Source organism: Carassius gibelio, chromosome A23 (assembly GCF_023724105.1).
Source record: "Carassius gibelio isolate Cgi1373 ecotype wild population from Czech Republic chromosome A23, carGib1.2-hapl.c, whole genome shotgun sequence".
In the NCBI taxonomy this organism is placed as follows: Eukaryota; Metazoa; Chordata; class Actinopteri; order Cypriniformes; family Cyprinidae; genus Carassius; species Carassius gibelio.
Window position 1 is genome coordinate 3,617,246 of NC_068393.1, and position 20,161 is coordinate 3,637,406.

Sequence of the window (20,161 nt, forward strand, 5' to 3'; positions counted from 1 at the left end):
TAACGTAATCACTTATGTTTCGAACACTTTTATTTTGAATCGAATAATGCAGTATGAATACAGCTTCACAGGTCTGAATGTATGGGTTATAAAATAATCTACAGACACAGCAAACAAACAGCAGTCAGTATGAGGTTAATGTAATATCTCTGCTTTATCTGCAGGTCTTTGGATTCGTCAATTGTCTTATTGGCTGTGAAGGGCAGTCCCGAATTTTCAAGGATGAAGTAAGTAATAATAATAATAATTCCTTACATTTATATAGCGCTTTTCTAGACACTCAAAACGCTTAAGTAATTAGCTTCACTAAATTTATCTTTATAATGGTACTTGTTGAAGAAAGTATCATTAGTATTATTGTGTAAAATAGGGATTTAACTGAGTTGTAATAAAGCTTTAACCCACAGTTTGAGTTCTGTATATGAAGACGCAATCACATTTAACTTTGTGCAGTAAATGTCTGGGGATGAAATGCAGGCATCTCAACAGATAGCTGCAGAAAGCTCAGGTGCTTATATATATATATATATATATATATATATATATATATATATATATATATATATATATATATATATACTCTTGATTATGCTAGGTTCTCAATTTAAAAAATAAATAAATAAAAACTTGAGAGAAGTAGAGTGGTGGTGTTTTGCATGGGTATACACCACTAACATTTTCTTTTAATAACTTAAATAATCACTAAAGTGGCTATAGAAAACAATCACCCCCTTTAAAATAATCACATTGTGTGCCTTTGCAGCCTGAAATGAAGACGGACAGAGTGTTTGTTTAATCCAGCTGTATGTACTTCCAAGTGAAAGATAAAACATCAACATGTCAGAAAAAAAAAAAAAAAAAAACTGGTGTAGAACAGGATCACCCCCCTCCTAAAAATGTCTTGTAAACTCAACCAGGTGCAGCTCATCACCTTCTCAATGGCACACAAAGCCATGTGACTTTCAGCTGTGATCAGTTATGCTCATTTTGATCAGTTCAGCTTGAAAAGAGCTTTCCAGGGGCCAGTACCACGATGGTAGCAGAACAGAGTTACAGGATTCGTTCTGAGTGGACGAAACCAAACCTCTCCAATCCAGCTTTGTTGGTACCATGATGCTGTTCATCAACTTTCTTTGTCAACTCAGGCTTTGATGCTGAGTTTGTGGAGCGCGTGCACATGAATGTGTGACATCACTGGTGAACAGCCAATCACGAGCCTCACAACACAAAGCAAGTTTGACTTACTTCTTGCGTGAGACCCAGCGAGATATAAAACTAACTGTTGAATCTTGCTTGTTGACTTTTGTTGTTTATTTATACATTTGAAAATATACAGTGAAAGAGACTCGAACATGTAAGGTCTTTTATATATTATAGATTTTTTATATTTTAAATAGTGCAATCTATTGATACTATAACTTATTTATATTACATCATCTGTATACATTAATATATATTTAAAATAAATGATTTATAATCACTATTAAACTAAAATTGCTTGTGCATAAAGATAAATAATTATTATAATAATATGAATCACAAAAATTATATAAATCATAAAATGTAATTATCATTAAAGCCATCATATCCTTTTTCTTTCTTTCTTTCTTTTTTCTTTTTAGCATTAGTGACCTTTAATTTGGAGCCAGATAAACTGGAGTGAATTTGTGTCGGACATGTGACACTTCTCTCTCATCTGATTGGTCCAGCTTCAGTTTGAGATCTCTAACCAGAACATATCTGCCCCGGAGCAGGTTAGCCCTGGAGTGTAGGTTACTAAAGCAATGAATGCTGCTAAAAGCCAAGCCACTTACATGGTAACTAAACCCAGGATTGGTGCAAACTAACCTGACGTATACCTGGCTAGCCAGCTGATCCAGCTCCATGATCTTGGAGGTGAAGATGCTGGATGTGGAGGTCCTGGGCTGCTGTGGTTACATGTGGTCTGCGGTTTGATGTACTGCCCAATTCTCTGAAACACCTTTGGAGATGGTTTATGGTAGAGAAATTAACATTCAGTGTGCAAGTGCATATGTGCTCTAGTACGGGAGATTGAATCCATCCATTCTCCAACAAACTGCTTGTGCTCTCTAGACTCTAGGGTCACAAAGTCTCAGGACGCAGGCAGGTGAAGACCCTGGATGGATGGATGGATGGATGGATGGATGGCTAGTGCGATGGAATCATCTGGAAATAGTGAAGTTTTAAATAGCAAAGGTTTAGCGATTTAGCGAACTGGCCCCCCAACTGAGCCTGGTTTCTCCCAAGGTTTTTTTCTCCATTCTGTCACCGATGGAGTTTCGGTTCCTTGCCGCTGTCGCCTCTGGCTTGCTTAGTTGGGGTCACTTCATCTACAGCGATATCGTTGACTTGATTGCAAATAAATGCACAGACACTATTTAAACTGAAATGAGATGACATCACTGAATTCAATGATGAACTGCCTTTAACTATCATTTTGCATTATTGACACACTGTTTTCCTAATGAATGTTGTTCAGTTGCTTTGACACAATGTATTTTGTTTAAAGCACTATATAAATAAAGGTGACTTGACTTGACTGGTGTGCATCTTGAGACAAAACAAAGGCAGTGATATATTTTAAGATCAGTCAATGCAAGTTTCTTTCAACTGATAAAGCTCAGTTGAACTGGTATGTGAAACCGGGGATAAACTCTTAATCGGAGATATCTTTTGAGGACTCAAAAAAAAAACCTTGTATCATACAAAACTCAGCTTTTTCCTAAAACCCTTTCTTCATATTGTTTTGTTTATGTTCTACAGAGGTCATTAATAACTTCTCACACTATTGCAGTTATAAATCATTTATTAAAGAATCATCATTTTAGTAATTTGCACTTCAAGATACAGCGAAACATTACCACAGCTCAACTTCCACACGATTGTTTCTTATGGTGAGCACTTTATTCACTGCAGAGACAACAATCGCTGCACACTGCTCCACAAGGTCTTTAGACATCTGAATGCAGTCTCTCACACAACTCTGATCTCGAGGGGAATGAGACGCCAGCAGTGCAGTCACCACTACATTAGGCCTACAATGAGCTCAAAATGAACAAAATCCATGCTCACAACAGGGTTGAGCAAAAGGATTTAATCGAAGGACAAACATATGAAAAGCATCACACAGACTTGCGTAAATACATGCATTATATATATATATATATATATATATATATATATATATATATATATATATATATATAGTATATATATATATATATATATATATAGTATATATAGTATATATATATATATATATATATATATATATAAATATATAGTATATATAGTATATATATATATATATATATATATATATATATATATACACACACACACACGGACACACACACACAGTTTAAAAGTTTGGGATCAGTAAGACTTTGAATTTTTTGTATTTTTAAAAATCCCTTATGTTCATCAAGGCTACATTTATTTGATCAAAAATACAGAAAAAGAAAAAATTAATATTGCAAAATGTTTTTACAATATAAAATAATGGTTTCTATTTTAATATCCTTTACGATATAATTGTAAGTCTTCAGTGTCACAGGATCTTCAGAAATCATTCTAATATGATGATTTATTATTGGAATTATCAGTCTTGGAATCAGTGTTTTATTTTTTTAGGATTGTTTGTGAATAAAAAGTCTAAAAGAACAGCATTTATTCCAAATATATATATTTTCTAACAATATAGAGTTTGCTATCACTTCTTATCAATTTAACACATCCTTCCTGAATAAAAGTAAAAAAAAAAGAATAAAAAATGTAACCAAACTTTTGAACTGTAGTGTATATTGTTAGAAAATATTGTTTATTCTAATTTAAATAAATGCTCTTCTTTTTATTCATCAAAGAATCCAGAGAAATATGATCACAGGTTACAAAGAAATATTAAGCAGCACAACAGTTTCCAACATTGATAATAATCATCATATTATTATGATTTCTGAAGATTATGGGACACTGAAGACTGGAGTAATGAAGCTGAAAATACAGCTGCACATCACAGAAATACATTACAGTTTAATGTATATTAAAATAGAAAAACGTTATTTTACATCATAATATTTCACAATATTAAACTTTACCCTGTATTTTTGATCAAATACATGCAGCTGTGACGAGCAGAAGAAACTCCTTTAAAAAACATTACAAAAATAATTCTGATCCCAAACTGTTGAACGGTAATGTATATAGATAGATATAAAACAATATATCTGAACATACAGGCAAGCATTAGAAAAGTAACAGTGCTTGTACGATGCAAGGCATGGTGAAATATAATACAGATTCATCATATCTGATTCCAGAAGCCTTTGGTGCATCTTTTCTATTTCACATAAGTATTTTGTGATTTTTTCACCCATTTACATTTATATACACAAAATGAAACAATTAAGCCTTATCAAAACACCACAGTTATCCATTACATGTCTCTTACATGACAGAACAATGTGTGAAGTTTTTCCCACTACTCAAAAACAAAACAACTAAATGAAGACTCATCAAACAGTTCACAGACTTTATTAACTTGCTCATATCCCAAATTTAAACGAACAGTGAGAAATCAGGGAAAGCGGCAGTAATGTTTCAATCTTTTCACAATATTTATAGTCACCAAATGTATATAATTTGCAGTCCAACTGAAATGGTAGAAAGCTTCTCCCACACAGTATAAAAATAATAAACCCATAAAGCAGTAAACTATTTAAATATGCTCTAAATTATGTTTATCTCTCAACAGTTCAACGCTATAAAAATAGTTTAAAAATCTGACAATTATTCAGTAGTGAATTACTCTATATAATTATGTTTAGTTTGCCAAACATCAGTCAAAATGGCAGAAAAAAAAAATATCTTGACAATTCTGAACGACGGGAGGAATAAATCATTCTACTTTAAAAAGGGGGTTAATAAGAGGTTTGGAACAAAGACAAAACCAATATCAAAACTCTCGTTCACACTGTCAGATCAAATCAAATCGGATTCATCAACTAACTGTCCACACAGCATATATCGCAACTGTTCATATCCAAACTGTGTGCCAATAAGCACGCTTTAATTTTTACGGCATGTGCATTAGTTTCGCCTACGCTAAAAACAACAGTAACAACAATACAGATGATGTCTTACAACAGGACAACATGTTGCTGACTTTCGCGGCTGTGCTGTATTATTATATTTCGCCTTGTGAGGCAGCAGCAGAAACGCTGGAAGCTGGAATGTGTGGCTTTATTCTGTTCTGCTGTCTCTGCTACTTACAAAACTCAAAGATTTGCGTATACTAGCAGCATTTGCGTTTTTCCGCTTGATTTGCAATTCGCCAACAACACAAGCTTTCTGGCATGTTTTCTGCAAAATGTGTGACGTGTTTACGTTTTACATGGAGTGAAAAAGCTACGCTGAATCAGATCTGACCAGTCGGACTTCAAGCAATGCGATTTGAATAGGATTACAAACCACACATGAATGCTCGAAACGGATTAGCAAAAATCGGATTATGCAGTTAGTTTCCGTTCAGACTATCTAAATATGACTGGATTTCAATCGGATTTGTGCTGACAGTCTGAACGAGGCTTCTGTGTAAACGTGGGAGATTTTATTATTCATGAAACCTAAATGACTCCTCCGTTCAGTCCTCCAGATCTCAAACACAACATCTGTTAGAGAAGAATCAGCACCAACTTGAACTTCAAGAATTAGCTTTGCATCGTAAACAAAGCTTTAGATTTTTTTTTTATTTTTTTTAAATGCGTACAGGTGTATATGGAGGCGTCTGTGTCATTTCAACACATTATTAATTAACCATCACTAAAGGCAATTACAGATCAGGTTTAAAACCCTGAATTGAAAATGACCTCCGAGTGTTATAAAGCCACTATGAAAGTCTCTGTGAAATATTTCACTAATGTACCGAACTAAAGCAAACTTTAGTGACTCAGATCAACCCAGTTCTGCAGACAGATTTAGGCACTTGACCTACAAACTGTACCGAGAACCAGATGATTTATAATATAACAGATATTACCAATAACTGGGAGAGCGCAGCAAGTCCCTTTCACATAGTTTGGCAACTGATACATGTGTCTATGAATCTGTATAATCCAAACAGGGTTCATAAAATAAATGAATTAAACTGGCAGTTTGTGTCTTGCTTTCACACTTGTTTAACAAAGGGTTTTATTTCTGCTATTAGGCATCAAATGCTTCTAATGAGACAATTCTTTCACAGATCGCAACATGCACACGGCATTTCAATGAGGAAAAGATAGGATATCAAACTCTCTCATCACACTAATAAACACATAACACATACGCAAAGAGAACTCAACAGTGCTCAAACTGAGAAAGAACGCAACTTTTACTGTTGTTAGCTTAAGGACACTTTAAGGATTATATGGTTTCATATAAACTACACAGCGCAGCGGCGACGTCCATGCTGACAGACACGCTCCAGCATGGTTATCAGAGTTATAGGTGATAGATAATGGAGCAGATCACTCGAATCTAAGGAAAAAGGCCACAAGGTGTTGAAAAAGTGATGTTCCAACACTTTTCACATGAGAACAGATTCAGGGCTTCATAAACATCTGTAAAACTCACGGCAAACACTCAATTTAACTGGAGGAGGAAGTTCTCCGGCAATCGCTCTCCTGCGCTCAAAACCTCTTCAGATTTTCCATTCATTTGAAACAAAAGGCTGGCTTTCATAGCGTTCAAGATACAATCCACACTAAAATCACAGTAAAATCTTGTAGAGTCACACTGAAGGCATCAAGGGCTATTTGAGCAAGAAGGAGAGTGATGGGGTGCTGCGCCAGATGACCTGGCCTCCAGTCACCGGACCTGAACCCAATCCAGATGGTTTAGGGGTGAGCTGGAACGCAGACAGAAGGAAAAAGGGCCAACAAGTGCTAAGCATCTCTTAGAACTCCTTCAAGACTGTTGAAGACCATTTCAGGTGACTACCTCTTGAAGCTCATCAAGAGAATACCAAGAGTGTGCAAAGCAGTAATCAAAGCTAAAGGTGGCTACTTTGAAGAACCTACAATATGACATTTTCAGTTGTACATTTTCAATGTATATAATTGCACATGTGTTCATTCATAGTTTTGATGCCTTCAGTGTGAATCTACAATTTTCATAGTCATGAAAATAAAGAAAACTCTTTGAATGAGAAGGTGTGTCCAAACTTTTGGTCTGTACTGTATAAGGAACTGGACGCAAGCAGAATACACAGTTTCTAAAGCACGCAGTGCCATCTGCTGTTCAAAACTAAGCTCAATTCAAGAGAGAATCGCGATGCCTTCGGAAAATATCATAACCGACGCAAAATCATTTCTCGATTTGCGATGCATTGATTTATTGTCCCAGCCCTACTCTTTATTAGTCCTGGAGATAGCATGTGAACCCTTCTGGGCAGTTAAATGGAAAAAAAGCTTTTTCATTCCTTAAAGAAATAGATCATCAGAGCCTGCAGGGGGAGCCATCATTTACTCACCTCAACCACAGGCCATGAAAATACCACAGACACAACCAAAAACCAAAACAATGCCCTCAAACTAGTTGTCGGCATCATCAAAGCCTGCAGGGGGAGCTCTCACAAACATCTCAAACATAGACGCTACAAACAATTATAAAATTATCCTCCTCAAATTACATTCACACACAGTTCTTCCTGCTCTCAGTATCAAAATGTAAAATCACACAGCTAAGGTCATTTGAAAGCTATGTTGTGTAGCAGTCCTTGGCCACCTCAGCCTCCTTATACTGGACGTGCTCACTGAGCTTCACAGTAGCGTTCAGGACTGAAGGGCTAAAGGTTAACAATTAACAAAGGACACTTGTCAAAAGCTTCTGTCCACACTGTGTATGTGTTTCATAAGAAGCACAGAAATGATGTTAAATAGGGTATAATTGTGTTCAACTTCTGAGCTGGACTCAACAAACCCCACAACTCAACAAGTGAGCGGATCACGCAACATCTGCTCTTCGCGTCCATCACAAAACCTTCAGAAAACCTCTCAGTTTGGCTAAAAGTCACAAGCACATGGATATAATGATTGATTATAAATCTATAGTTCATTTTTAAGATGCAGACCGGAAAAACAGGAGACCAATATAACCTGAACCGTGCCATACAACAAAGTCCGTCTCTGTGGTTCTTTCTGCAGTTATCAAATCTGTTTCTCTTCTCGAGTTCAGAGTGGAAACAGAGCATCACATTTAGGGCAGCTGCTCTCTCTGTCTTCTTATGAGGCTTTAGATTTTCTTGCTCTTGGCGATGTCTTGTCATCTGGTTTCATGACTCCATTGACTGAACCCCCTGTCAATGAGAAATAAAAGCTTTAGCAAAGTCAACCATAATTTGTATCGACCATTTTATAGGGATAGTTTACCCCAAAATTAAAATTAGCTCAATTTACTCACCTTCAAGCCATCCTAGGTGTATTTGACTTTCTTTTTTTCAGACGAATCCAATTGGAATTATATTAAACTATGTCCTGGCTCTTCCCAGCTTTAATAATGGCATTGTCCAGATTGTAAAGCAAAATCAAGTGCGTCCATGCATCATAAAATGTGCTCCAGTCAGCTCTGGATGGGTGATTAAAGGTCGTCTGAAGTGGATTGATGCGTTTGTGTAAGTATATTTGCCATATTTACTCCTTTATAAACGTTACTCTCTAGGTTCTGCTAATTGCATATACTAAGGATGAAACGTTAACCAGTTTCATGATAAATCATGATTAAAATCCCCACGGTTAGTTAAGTTAGTACCGTTTCATATTTTAATTTTGATTAAATCGTTTATCATTTATTAGTCAGTTATTTTGACTTGACCCTTTTCTATAATTATAATATGCTAGTCTCACAAGAACCAAGGAAGAAAAGTTTCCTCACTTTAAGTAAAGGAACACCAGTCTTCTCTTGGCTCACATCGAAATCTTCCAAAAATGTATCTTTACAAATCTTTGTTTTGTACTTTAATTCATGACCAGTGTTTTTGTTTTGCTCTCTCCGCTGCACTTTCATGTTTATCACTTCTCACCTGACCTTACACTACACCTACGTCCCACGTAATCCGCTGATGAACTCTCATGAATTCACACAGTTTGTAAAAGCTAGATTTTATTTTAGCTACTTTATTAAGTTTTAAATATGGCAATTTTTCTTACACCAATGCTTTGAAACACTACATAAGGCCTTTATACAACCCCCAGGAGCCGTGTGGAGCACTTTTTTTTTTATCATGGATGGATGCGCTTTATTGGCATTCTATTGGACCATTAGAGTGGTTCTCAATTCCAGTCCTCGCGCCCCCCAACTCTGAATGTTTTGAAGTGAGCATAATGCATGAACTGTGTTCCCATTGACATGGTCCCTACACAGTGTTCATTGCTCCCTAGTCCCTGAGCAGAAGAAATCTGTTGAAGTTTACTTCACTTCGGAACATTCATTCACGGATTTGTGTTGCGCAACGTCTTCATACGGACAAGTGTGACATCATTAACCGCTGTATATAAATACAATTTAAATTCACATCTCGCACTTCAATGTACTTTGAATAGAACATATAGGTTCGCTTCAAACTGTAATCATGGCAGAATATCCTGGGATGTCCACTTTTGAACGTAGAACAAACATCTGAAGCATAAGAGAAACATCCAAGATGTGCAGAGCAGGGGGGGCGCGAGGACTGCAGTTGAGAACCGTTGGACTGTTGAATATCACCCATTCACTGCCATTATAAAGCTTAGAGGAGCCAGGACATTTTTTTAAAATTTAACTCTGATTGGATTCATCTGAAAGAAAAAAGTCAAAAACACCTAGGATGGCTTGAGTGTAAGTAAATCAATGGGTAATGTTCATTTTTGGGTGAACTTTCCCTTTTAGTATGTTAACAGTGACAGAGATTTCATCACCAATGTCTTTCTGGCAGAAATTAGTCATCCAGGTGTCTACCATTATCCCGTGGTGTGATTAATGTAAGACAGATGATGAAATCATAATTCATAATTCAGATGCTTATTTTTAAGAAAAGTTTAGGAATATCTAAATCTCTCCTACATTTAATCGCTCATTATAATTTATGAGGTTTTAAAGGTGCATTCGTTAGTAGTCTTAAAGATAGTTCACAATTAGTTCATTTCCAGAATAAAAATTTCCTTTATGTCTTACATTCTTCAGTCACATTACGTAAATTAAGTTTTTGGGGAAAACGTTCCAGGATTTTACTCCATATAATGGACTTCAATGGGGGCCAACGGGCTGAAGGTTAAAACTGCTCTCCATTATCCAAGCCGAGGAATAAGGGTCTTTTCTAATAAAAACAATCAGTCAATTTCTTTAAAAAAAAAAAAGAAAAACATTTATATATATTTTTTTTTACCACAGATGCTGGTGTTGCTGGACGTCACGCATGACGCAGATATGTTGGAAAGGTTACACATGACGTAGGCAGACGTACCAACCCAGTGTTTACAAAACAAACGTGCAAAGAAAGTCAAACACCCTTTAAAACAAAAAAGGTTAACAACGGAGAAAATGAGTTTTCACCCTACCCTACCTTTCTGAACCGGAGCACAGACAAAGAACTAACCGCGCGCGACCTTTCCAACGTCATTACGTATTATGTGAAGAACTAGTGCAAGACCATTTGTTTTAGAAAATGAGTGATGGCTTCACTAGCCAAGTCCCTTATTCCTCGGCTGGGTTCGTGTAGAGCTCTCTTAAGATGCATCAAAACTGCAATTTGGACCTTCAGCCCAAAAGAAAAAAAATTCTTTGTAACTGAAGAAAGACTTTTAATCTGGAAGTGAACTAATCCTTTGACCTCCCTGTTCTTCTTGTAAGGCCCTGTAATACACTGATATTTCTGTCCAATAAACAAAACAGACAGAAGAGTAGATTAATGTCAGTTGACTTGAACTTGAAAAATGGTGTGTGCTGATGTCTTTCCACAGTTGAAACCAGATCCCTTCTGATGTTCACTCATATTTATTGTGTGCTATAACCAGTAGAGGAAGATTCACATGCCGCTTGAACTGAGTGTGCTGTCAGCCAGTATTTATTGTTTGATTGAATTAAAAAAAAAAAAAGACAAAATTTGAAAGATGTGACTTTGTTTCGTGCTACTAAAGCAACCTGCTCTGTCTTGTCTGCCGCTGTGTTGTAAGTGTCCTCTCTGTTTTATATTTTCCACTGCGTGAGAACATGATGTGTGGCGTGAGAGCACCATGGCTTGTCCGACATAGCAACAGTAACTAAAGGAGTGCGGATCTTTGTGAAGGGTCAATTGTAAATGGGACTTGGTTCAGTCCCTTTCTGCTTCCTGATCCATACAGGTTCTGATTCTCTTGTTGGTGAAGCACGATAGTAATGGTTTCCCATTCTCTAACTGTATAAGGATTGTCTTTAATGTTTAAATCTGCATATCAAGTCGTTGTACCATAGTGAAATTAATTAAAACACTTCTAGAATATTATTATGAGTAGTTCTTCATCTCATGTGTGTGTACACCATTCAAACTCTTCACAAATATTATTTATTTCTTAATGTGAAAAAATGTGTTAAATTAGCACCAAACTACTGAATGAACCTTTAACACCGCAAGCATGGGACTTACTTAAAGAGCCTGTAAAGAACATTCTTCACAGACAAACATATGAAATTAACAATTAGTTCCATTCATTTACCAGAACTGTGTGCTTCATATCCTACAGGTGTTAATATTGTAGAAATTCAGTCTCCCTTCACTTCTGCATCAACTGTGGTTTTCTTTCATAAAAATCTTAACATCTTAATTTTTGCTAGTTCCATGCATGCAGAAACTGAACATCATGGTCCAGAGTGCTGAAGTTTCATCATTGAGCGAGTCTGAGCCAAGTGCTGTTGTTTTGAATGAGTTTGCAAACTAACAGGAAATGTTCCAGGAACATGTCACTAATGAAGATGGTATTTTTAGTGCAACACTTGTGAATAGTCAATCTGAAGTGTACTGTCTAATTATGAACAAAAGAAAGATAAATAGGGATCTTATTATAATGACTTTCAGTAAAATCTCACCTCGTGAGTCCTTCTTGCTGGCTCTGCTTTTTGGGCTGACAGCTTTCTTCTTGCTGGCCTGGATTTGAGATTGTTCTCTCCATTTTTTCAGCTGGAAATTGATGAATTTCCACATCATCCAGGCCTGGGTCAGGCAGATGGCGGACAGACATGTCATCCTAAAAAGTCATCATTCACAAATATAGCCTCAGAATATCTCAAATTTGATTCCTACCCTCACTGTTAGATCCTATCTTGGATCGGAGAGCTGTCTCAGTCACATCAAGCTAAACCTGGGATCCCTCAGGGTTCGGTGTTTGGCCCGCTCTTATTCTTGATATACACAACCAAACAGAGACTAATCATTCAGCCTCATGGATGGGTATTGTATGGTTTTAACAGCATTCCCACTCTGATCAATACTGCTATCTGATCCGGTACTGTAAAGCCCAAAGTATACTTCACTTTCTACGTGTATGCTAGGTTATGCCTAGAGTGCACATGATGTGAATTTCACCATCAGAAAAGTACACACATACTGTATGTGCACCTCCCAATATTTTTAACTGTGCATTCAATGAACATGCAGCTCTCATGTGCACTTTAAATAGTTTTTGCTTAGTTTGTCCACAAGGTGTCAACACTGAATCAGGCCGTCGTTTCAGGTTGGAAAAGAAACGGAGGAGAAGGTACAAGAACAACTGAAGGTGGGAAACATTAGAGGAAACTTTGCTGACCATTAAGGTCATGCAGATTCCCACTACATACCATCAGCCTGAACTTTACTGGCCAGCTTTGGACTACTGTCCTCTCCTGTCATTACAGTCTCTTTTGGATAAATCGCTCGTACTGTATCTGTCTGCTAAACAAATAAAAGTATATTTCACAAAGCAAGCATTCCAGCTGACTTACCTGACAGTCAGCACATTAAAGTTTCCTTCTGCTAAAGAGAATCCCTGATTATCAGTGCGGGACAGGCCGAAACCAAACGTCAGGACAGAAACGGTGAGCGTCAGGAGCCGTGTGATGACAAACAGCAGAGCCCAGAGCGTGAACCTATGAGACAAATACAGGCCGGGCCTCTTACAGCAGTCTGAACAATCATCTCAGAAGCAGGCGAACGTTATATAAAATTACATGACTATATGAGAAGAACTATGTGGAAATAAGCAGAATGATGTGAGAGCTGGAGACAGGACGTGAACGAACCCTTTCTGCTTGTTTTCATCACTGAAGTAGAAGAGTCGTGAGGCGTGGAAGAGCAGCTCCACCAGATAATGTGGCACCAGAAGAACCAGCCCCAGACGGTGGAGACTGAGAGGAGACACACAGGAGTAAGATTCACTCCTCAATAATTCAAACATACATGTCCACAAACTGGTTCCTTATCAATTAACCACTACCGCTGCACTCATCCAGCATGAGCTGTGCTGTAAAAACACAATCATATTTTCATATTCTGTGCTGTGGTTAGTTCACAGTAATGACAGAAATTAAATTCCCTTCAAATGATTTCCAAAAGATTTTCACCATGATAATGGTATTTTTTATATATCCCTATTAGGTGTAAACATCATCTCGTCAAATTCTTGCCTTTAAAACATTATTAATAATGAGCTGAAGTGCAATGCTGATTAACACATCTGTTTAAAAGGTGACTTGAACACATTTACACTATTTAATGAGTTTTTTATTTTTTAAAGATGAAATTACTAAAAGTTTTATTTTATAATTAAGTTATATTTTAAATATGAAATTAAAGCCGCCAATAGGTGGTGGCAAGTCCCTTTGTTAATGTGTCGTGACACTTAGTTATTCATTCAAACTATTTGTTCAAATGGCTAATTAACTGGGTCATCGAATCATCACGAAACTGGTTTGTTCAAAACACAGATTCATTCATGTGCTCACAGATACAAAATAAAGCAAAACGTATCTAAAAATGCATTTCAACATGTTAACTTATTTTTATCAAGTCAATTCACAATCGTGCTGATATCCAGGAAAACATCAGTCTTGTTTGTGTGATATTGCTGTATTGCTGATCTTGGGGATGTCTAAATAAACATGTCCTTGGTCTGGGTCCAATTTTGGCTTTCCTGCATTTTAAATGTGATAATTCCCAGAAAATGAGTAAGAACTGCACAGCTACTTATGACTAGAAAATGTCTACGCATTTGAAATAATTACTGAAAAAAAGAAAAAAAAAAAGAGAAAAATCACCATTTCACTTGATAAGGACCTTTCTTGAACTAGCAGCTTTGGGTCTATCTCTAGTCTCATCGTACAAGTAAATTCACACTCACTTGAGGACATAGGCACCAGTGATGTGAAAAATATAAAGGCAAATGTAGTACAGTTGGCGTGGAATATCCTCCTAAACACAGAAATAAACACAATTTCAATGTAATGATCTGAAACAAGAGCCATGTTGCATTAGAATCCATTTCTGTCAACTCTCAACTATCAGGACATATTGTACAAACTAAGCCTTACCTTTCGTACTTTCTGAAAATACAGTTCAGGAAGAGCATGGAGCCAGTAGGCAATCTGACAGATATAGAAAAACTTCACCTGGAAACTAAAAGACAGAAAGAGGTTTGTAGATGATCACGTCAAGCCTCTTAACATGTCAAATGCTTACAAATACTAATACAGACAGCTTACAATTACAGCAATTTGATTTGGGATTTGCAGAGTTGCTCAGTATTTTGTTTTTTTGATAGTTTAATTACAGGCATTTAAGATCCTACAGTAATCAAGAATGGACAATGACGTGTGCAATAAATTTAATGTTTATTTCATTAGAACAGCACTTATGATCGGTCAGACGAGTCTCTTGGGGAACCGTGCATGACAAGATTCATTAAAAGATTCAGGTCAATCCTGTCATACCACAATACATCTGCAGATCTACTAAAAAAGCTGGAGAGAAATGCGTTTCTAAGTAGTCAAGGGAATAAAATAATGCTGAACAAGTTAAAAGAAGGGATCTTCACTGTAACAATGGTGTGGTGTTGACTTATTAGACAGTCCCTCTAGAAAAACGCTGATTTTTTTTGTGATTGTTGCAGGCAAAAATACTTGATTATGCGGCATGTTTTCTTAAAAAATGCGATGGAATATGCGGGATATTTTTGCAATTTTATGCGATGAAATTGCGTGAACTTGCAAAAACTGCGGTTTGATGAAAAAGAGAAAAAAAGGTCCCCAACACCCTTTTCTCACTAGGCTACTACCTTAATGTAAAGAGTAATTTCTTATTACTTCCTATGATAAGCGAGGATACTAAATCACAGAATATTTAAGTTGCAATCTCTTTTACATACTACTAATATAATTACTAGGGGTGTAACGGTTCACAAAATTCACGGTTCGGTTCGATACGATACACTGATGTCACGGTTCGGTTCGGTTCGGTTCGATACGTTTTAGATACAGCAAAATGTAAAAACATCTCAACTTTTCAGAATGCCGCAAGCGCACCGCGGGTCATGTGACAAGAACTAACCAATCAGCTTCATCCTTTCCCGTAACAACGTTGAGAGCTCAGCCAAGATGAAGGATCAGCTGATCATAGTTGTATATGGATTGCAATTTTGAAATAAATTTAGTAGCAGAGCTACTGCAAGCGATTTTTAGAGCTGCAAATCCATTTATCCTTCGCTGAAATTTCCGCGTCTCATGGAGAGAGCACGTCATTGTTGCTTAGCAAAGACAGACACCTCATGAGCGCTTCTGCCCGAGCGCTTTGGAAAGGAGGAGAAAGACGCGCTTAGCGTTTTCCATGCGTTTTTAGGCACGATATGTGAACGGCCCCTAAGGCGCTCGCTCACTCAGCACGCGCTGAAGGCTCGTTGCAAAATGTCGAATGCATTTAACAGACCAGAAATATAAGATCCTAAAATAACCAACAGGTCTGGTGTTTGGGTTGGATTCCCTGTAAGCTATAGTTTCTAAATGCTGCAGGGATAGTTTGCTGCGTGCATGTTTCTCCTTTTTTTCGTCTTTTCCCAGATAGTACTGACGCATATATCCCAGATATTCCCGCTGGTGTTTTTTTTTTTTTTTTTTTTGTATTCCCGCTGGTGTACCCTGTCATGTTGCAGATGCGACATACCGTTGTTTTTTTATCCACCACTCTCTTGCCATCACCATTATAGCTTAAAGGGAATCCAAAGTGCACCCAAACACCAGACCTGTTGGTTATTGGAGGATCTTCTCATTTCTAGTCTGTTAAACGCATTGGCTATTTTGCAACGAGCCTTCAGCGCGTACTGAGTGAGCGAGCGCCTGCTGAGTAGCCTAACATAAACATATAAGATGGTGTTTTTTTTCTTCTTCGGGAGTGTCAGGGGCGTTGCCTGTTACAGTTGTTTGGGTTATTGGGCTACCTTGTTGAACGCATATCATTATATTTCTCTCTCTCTTTTTTTTTTTTTTTCAAATATAATTAATTACTCCAACGAACCGTTCGGTATACATAATGCATACCGCGTACCGAACCGAAAGCGTCGTACCGAACGGTTCAATACGAATACGCGTATCGTTACACCCCTAATAATTACAACTGTAAGTTCTTGGGTACTGTTCTGTAACAAAAAAAGTGCAATCATACAACTGTAAACTTCTGAATGAAACTACAACAGTGTTAGTAGCCTAGTGAGAAGAGGGTGTTGGGGGAATCACCTTTTTTTCTCTATTTCATCAAACTGCAGTTTTCGCAAGTTCTCGCAATATAATTTGGCTCCACTGTCATGTAACAAATCGGGAAACTACTTCACGCGTACTTTTGTGCTTATTTTTGTTGGCAAATAAGAATGATTTGGGCGCTTCCAAGTTTCACTCTGGTTTCACCACGGGTTTGCAGATGATGTTCACGTCACGTAATCACTTCATAAGGTTCCCATGGCAATAGGTGGAAATGGCGCTTTACTTGTGTGAAGTAAACGCAACATTTTTCAACTTTCTGCTTATATATATATATATGTGTGTTTTTTTTTGCACATATGAAATCATGCTAGCCCCACATATTTTGCTTCCTGAAATCGGCAATTTATGCGGCAAAAGAGCGGCGTATTTGAAAAAATGCGACCCCCGCATAAACATGCGGCCCTTGGCTGATTATGCATTAAATCAAGCGATCACATAATCACGTTTTTCTGGAGGGACTGATTAGAGATGAAGCACTAATGCAATGAAAACGCTCAAACAAGCAAGGGTTAGTGATCTGAACCGGCACATGAGCACAACTACTGAATTCAGGCACGCAACTGATGATTAGACACAAACACTTTTTTATAACGGGTTGGTAGAACTTCACACTCACGCCATGTGGATATGAGGATAACCTTCCCAAAGAAAAGTCGGATTTGTCACAAACTCCTCCTGTTGATAAAAACACAGTCATTGAATGTGTGTACAGCTGAGCAGCTGTGAGACACCCTGCACAGATCTCTTACGTTGGTGAGGATGCTGCAGCCCCAAACGAAGGAGAACGAGTAGAAGGTGGCCAGCTGTCCCGACTCGTTGAACTTGCTGTGTTTGGTTTTGGACAGATGAAGCCGACGATTGATTTTCTATGGAGACAGAATCAGGGCAATGTGAAGAAACCATTCATGTATCTTCACCGATTAAACTGTCTGACACAGGCTTCAAGTACTAGATGACAAATATAAAATAAACAATTTAGCACAAAATGCATAGGATTTGAAAAAACATTCATCAAGGCATCAATACTGGTTTTCTATTTTAATTAACTTAATATTATTCATCATTCCTCCAGTCTTCAGAGTCACATGATCCTTCAGAAATCATTGTCATATGATAATTAATATTAATATTTTTTTAATTATACTTTTTTTTAGGATTGTTTGAGGAATCAAAAGTTTAAAGAACAGCATTTATTTCAAAAAGAAATCTTCTGTAACAATATACACTACCATTTAAAAAAAATTGAAACCAAGGATGTATTTTAATCGATGATATTGACAGGCAATCATTAATTTATTTTACCAGTATGTGTGTTCCCTGGGAATTGAACCCACAACCTTTTGCGCTGGTAACACAATGCTCTACCACTGAGCCACAGGAACAAGAAAAGATTTAAGAACGTCCCGAAGGATGAACAAATGAGTTAACATGCTCAGTGCTCAATCTTTATTTCAAAAGCTAAGAATACATGACTTACATCGAGTATGTACTCTTGAATCAGGGCGTGAAGGATTATGGCAATGAGCAGGTAAAAGAAGACTGTTGCCATGTCCTTGGGGCCGTATCTGTAGTAGTTGACAGGCTCAGGCTTGTCCCCTGCATCTGAATAAACCCAGGAAGCCAAAATTATTTCAGCTCCACATTATGCACTCATTAGGGGTCCGAGCAGAGCGGCTCATTTAGAAACGCTTCCCGCTAATTGCCTCAGCTGGAGAATCTGCGAGACCTGTGATGTCCCGACATTTCATCTCATTTCCACAACTGATGAAGCCAGCTGGGATAAGTGGTGAAGTGTCACGAGTGCCAGAAAAACACATTCAGTTGAGCTGAATAACAAGACGTATCTGTAGATATTCCTCACTTTATTCATTACCGTACTTTTCTTCACAAATACAATCCACGTCAATTATTAGTTGTAACCCAAAATGCATACAAAGCTTCCAGTTTTGGTCTGAAAACGTTGTCATGTAAAGGCCCCTGAGTCTATCATTTAAAATTGGCAATTGCGGTCATATTTATGTCGGCTCGGACCCCAATGACTGCATCTTACGGTTTTATTTTATAGTTTATAGTTATGTGTCAGCATCTTTGAAAGATCTAGAGATCGTACCCGTATCCAGGGTTTGTGTGACATTATACTGGACTGTGATGAACATGATTGCAAATTTTGCTGTCACCTGCAATAAAAACATCATTAAATTAATACATACAAGCAGACACAAACATATTGCAAAGGTGTTGCACAAGTTTACCAGCCCCAGATCGAATACTTTCAGTCGTTCTGGTTCAAAGTGCAGCGATATCAGAAGAGAATCAGACTGATGCAAACACCTTCAGATCAGTGTATGATACAGCTTTTCCACATCATGTTTACATGCAGAGGTAGACAAGACCATTAACACGACACCGTTCTGTCCGTATGCGAGTCAGATCATGCTTTCATTATTTCATTTAGCACGTTTAGTGCTGTTTAACAAATATATTAAAATAACACCTGTCTTGTTGCAGGTAATTCAATGAAGGGATTTTATTAAGAGTGCATTATGATTTGTCTTCTAATGTTTTCTTATGCTACACGGACACCATGGTTTCAGGACAGAAGTGGGTGTCTATGTGGCATAATGCAACAGAATGCACTGATGCATGATTATTATGTTATTATCATGTTATTATATGAGAGTAAGAGTCAAACATTACCTATAATGTGACCAACATGTTATTATTTCTGTATAAAGGTAAAACCTAAAATGTGATTAACATGTTACTCTATGAGAATCATTTCCAATAACCTAAAATTTGATCCATGTGATTTGACATAAAAATGTTTAATGATAAATAAATAATTATAAACCTGATGACCTGGTTGATTTTAATAGCAAATAGCAATCTTAATACACACACATCATCAAGCACAATGATGTTATCATAGGAGTGTAACAGTAGCACCCTCAAACATGATGGTCATGTATCACATCATATAGTAGTGAGCAGTGATCTCAGGCGTGATGATGGGGTATGACGTGAAATCATCACCTCGAACATGAGTCCCAGCAGGATGACCATGGCCACACACGACACCATATCCGCGTGATTCTGGAGCACGAACTCGTGGCTCAGCACGGGGGGACTCTTGCTCTTCTTTCGGAAGCCCATCGCTCTTCTGTCGCAGGAACAAACTCTCCTGATCGGTGCAGAGACTCGCAGCTAACGCAGATCTAGGGGAAATTCACCCTAGTCAGTCATGAAAGCCCTGTGTTGCTCTCACACCCGCGTACGACGAGGACCGGAAGCTGTGAAGCGCCCCGCGGAGAGCGCAGCTGCCGCAGTAAAATAATAAAACTAATACAATTTTCTTTAGAAAACAGCAGTTGAA

The 20,161-nt window shown here is 37.5% G+C and overlaps 1 protein-coding gene across 1 annotated transcript; it reads right to left on the reverse strand.

Moving 5' to 3' along the window:
* Window positions 1-3,850: 3,850 nt before the first annotated feature.
* Window positions 3,851-20,133, reverse strand: LOC127944705 (translocating chain-associated membrane protein 1-like 1). Its single transcript, XM_052540897.1, has 11 exons — window positions 19,822-20,133; window positions 18,899-18,965; window positions 18,266-18,390; window positions 17,538-17,654; window positions 17,405-17,463; window positions 14,572-14,656; window positions 14,382-14,452; window positions 13,285-13,389; window positions 12,988-13,131; window positions 12,097-12,254; window positions 3,851-8,356 (listed from the first exon to the last, which is right to left on the reverse strand). Exons 1-11 carry the CDS (start codon window positions 19,939-19,941, stop codon window positions 8,283-8,285), a joined length of 1,125 nt encoding a protein of 374 aa, XP_052396857.1. The 5' UTR covers window positions 19,942-20,133; the 3' UTR covers window positions 3,851-8,282.
* Window positions 20,134-20,161: the final 28 nt, after the last annotated feature.

Coding starts and splice junctions, on each gene's coding strand:
- LOC127944705 (XM_052540897.1), bottom strand. CDS start 19,941: ATGGGCTTCCGAAAGAAGAGCAAGAGTCCCCCCGTGCTGAGCCACGAG. Junction 13,390..14,381: donor ACTGGTGCCTATGTCCTCAA/GTGAGTGTGAAT, acceptor GTCTCCTCTCAG/TCTCCACCGTCTGGGGCTGG. Junction 8,357..12,096: donor CAGCAAGAAGGACTCACGAG/GTGAGATTTTAC, acceptor TCTCATTGACAG/GGGGTTCAGTCAATGGAGTC.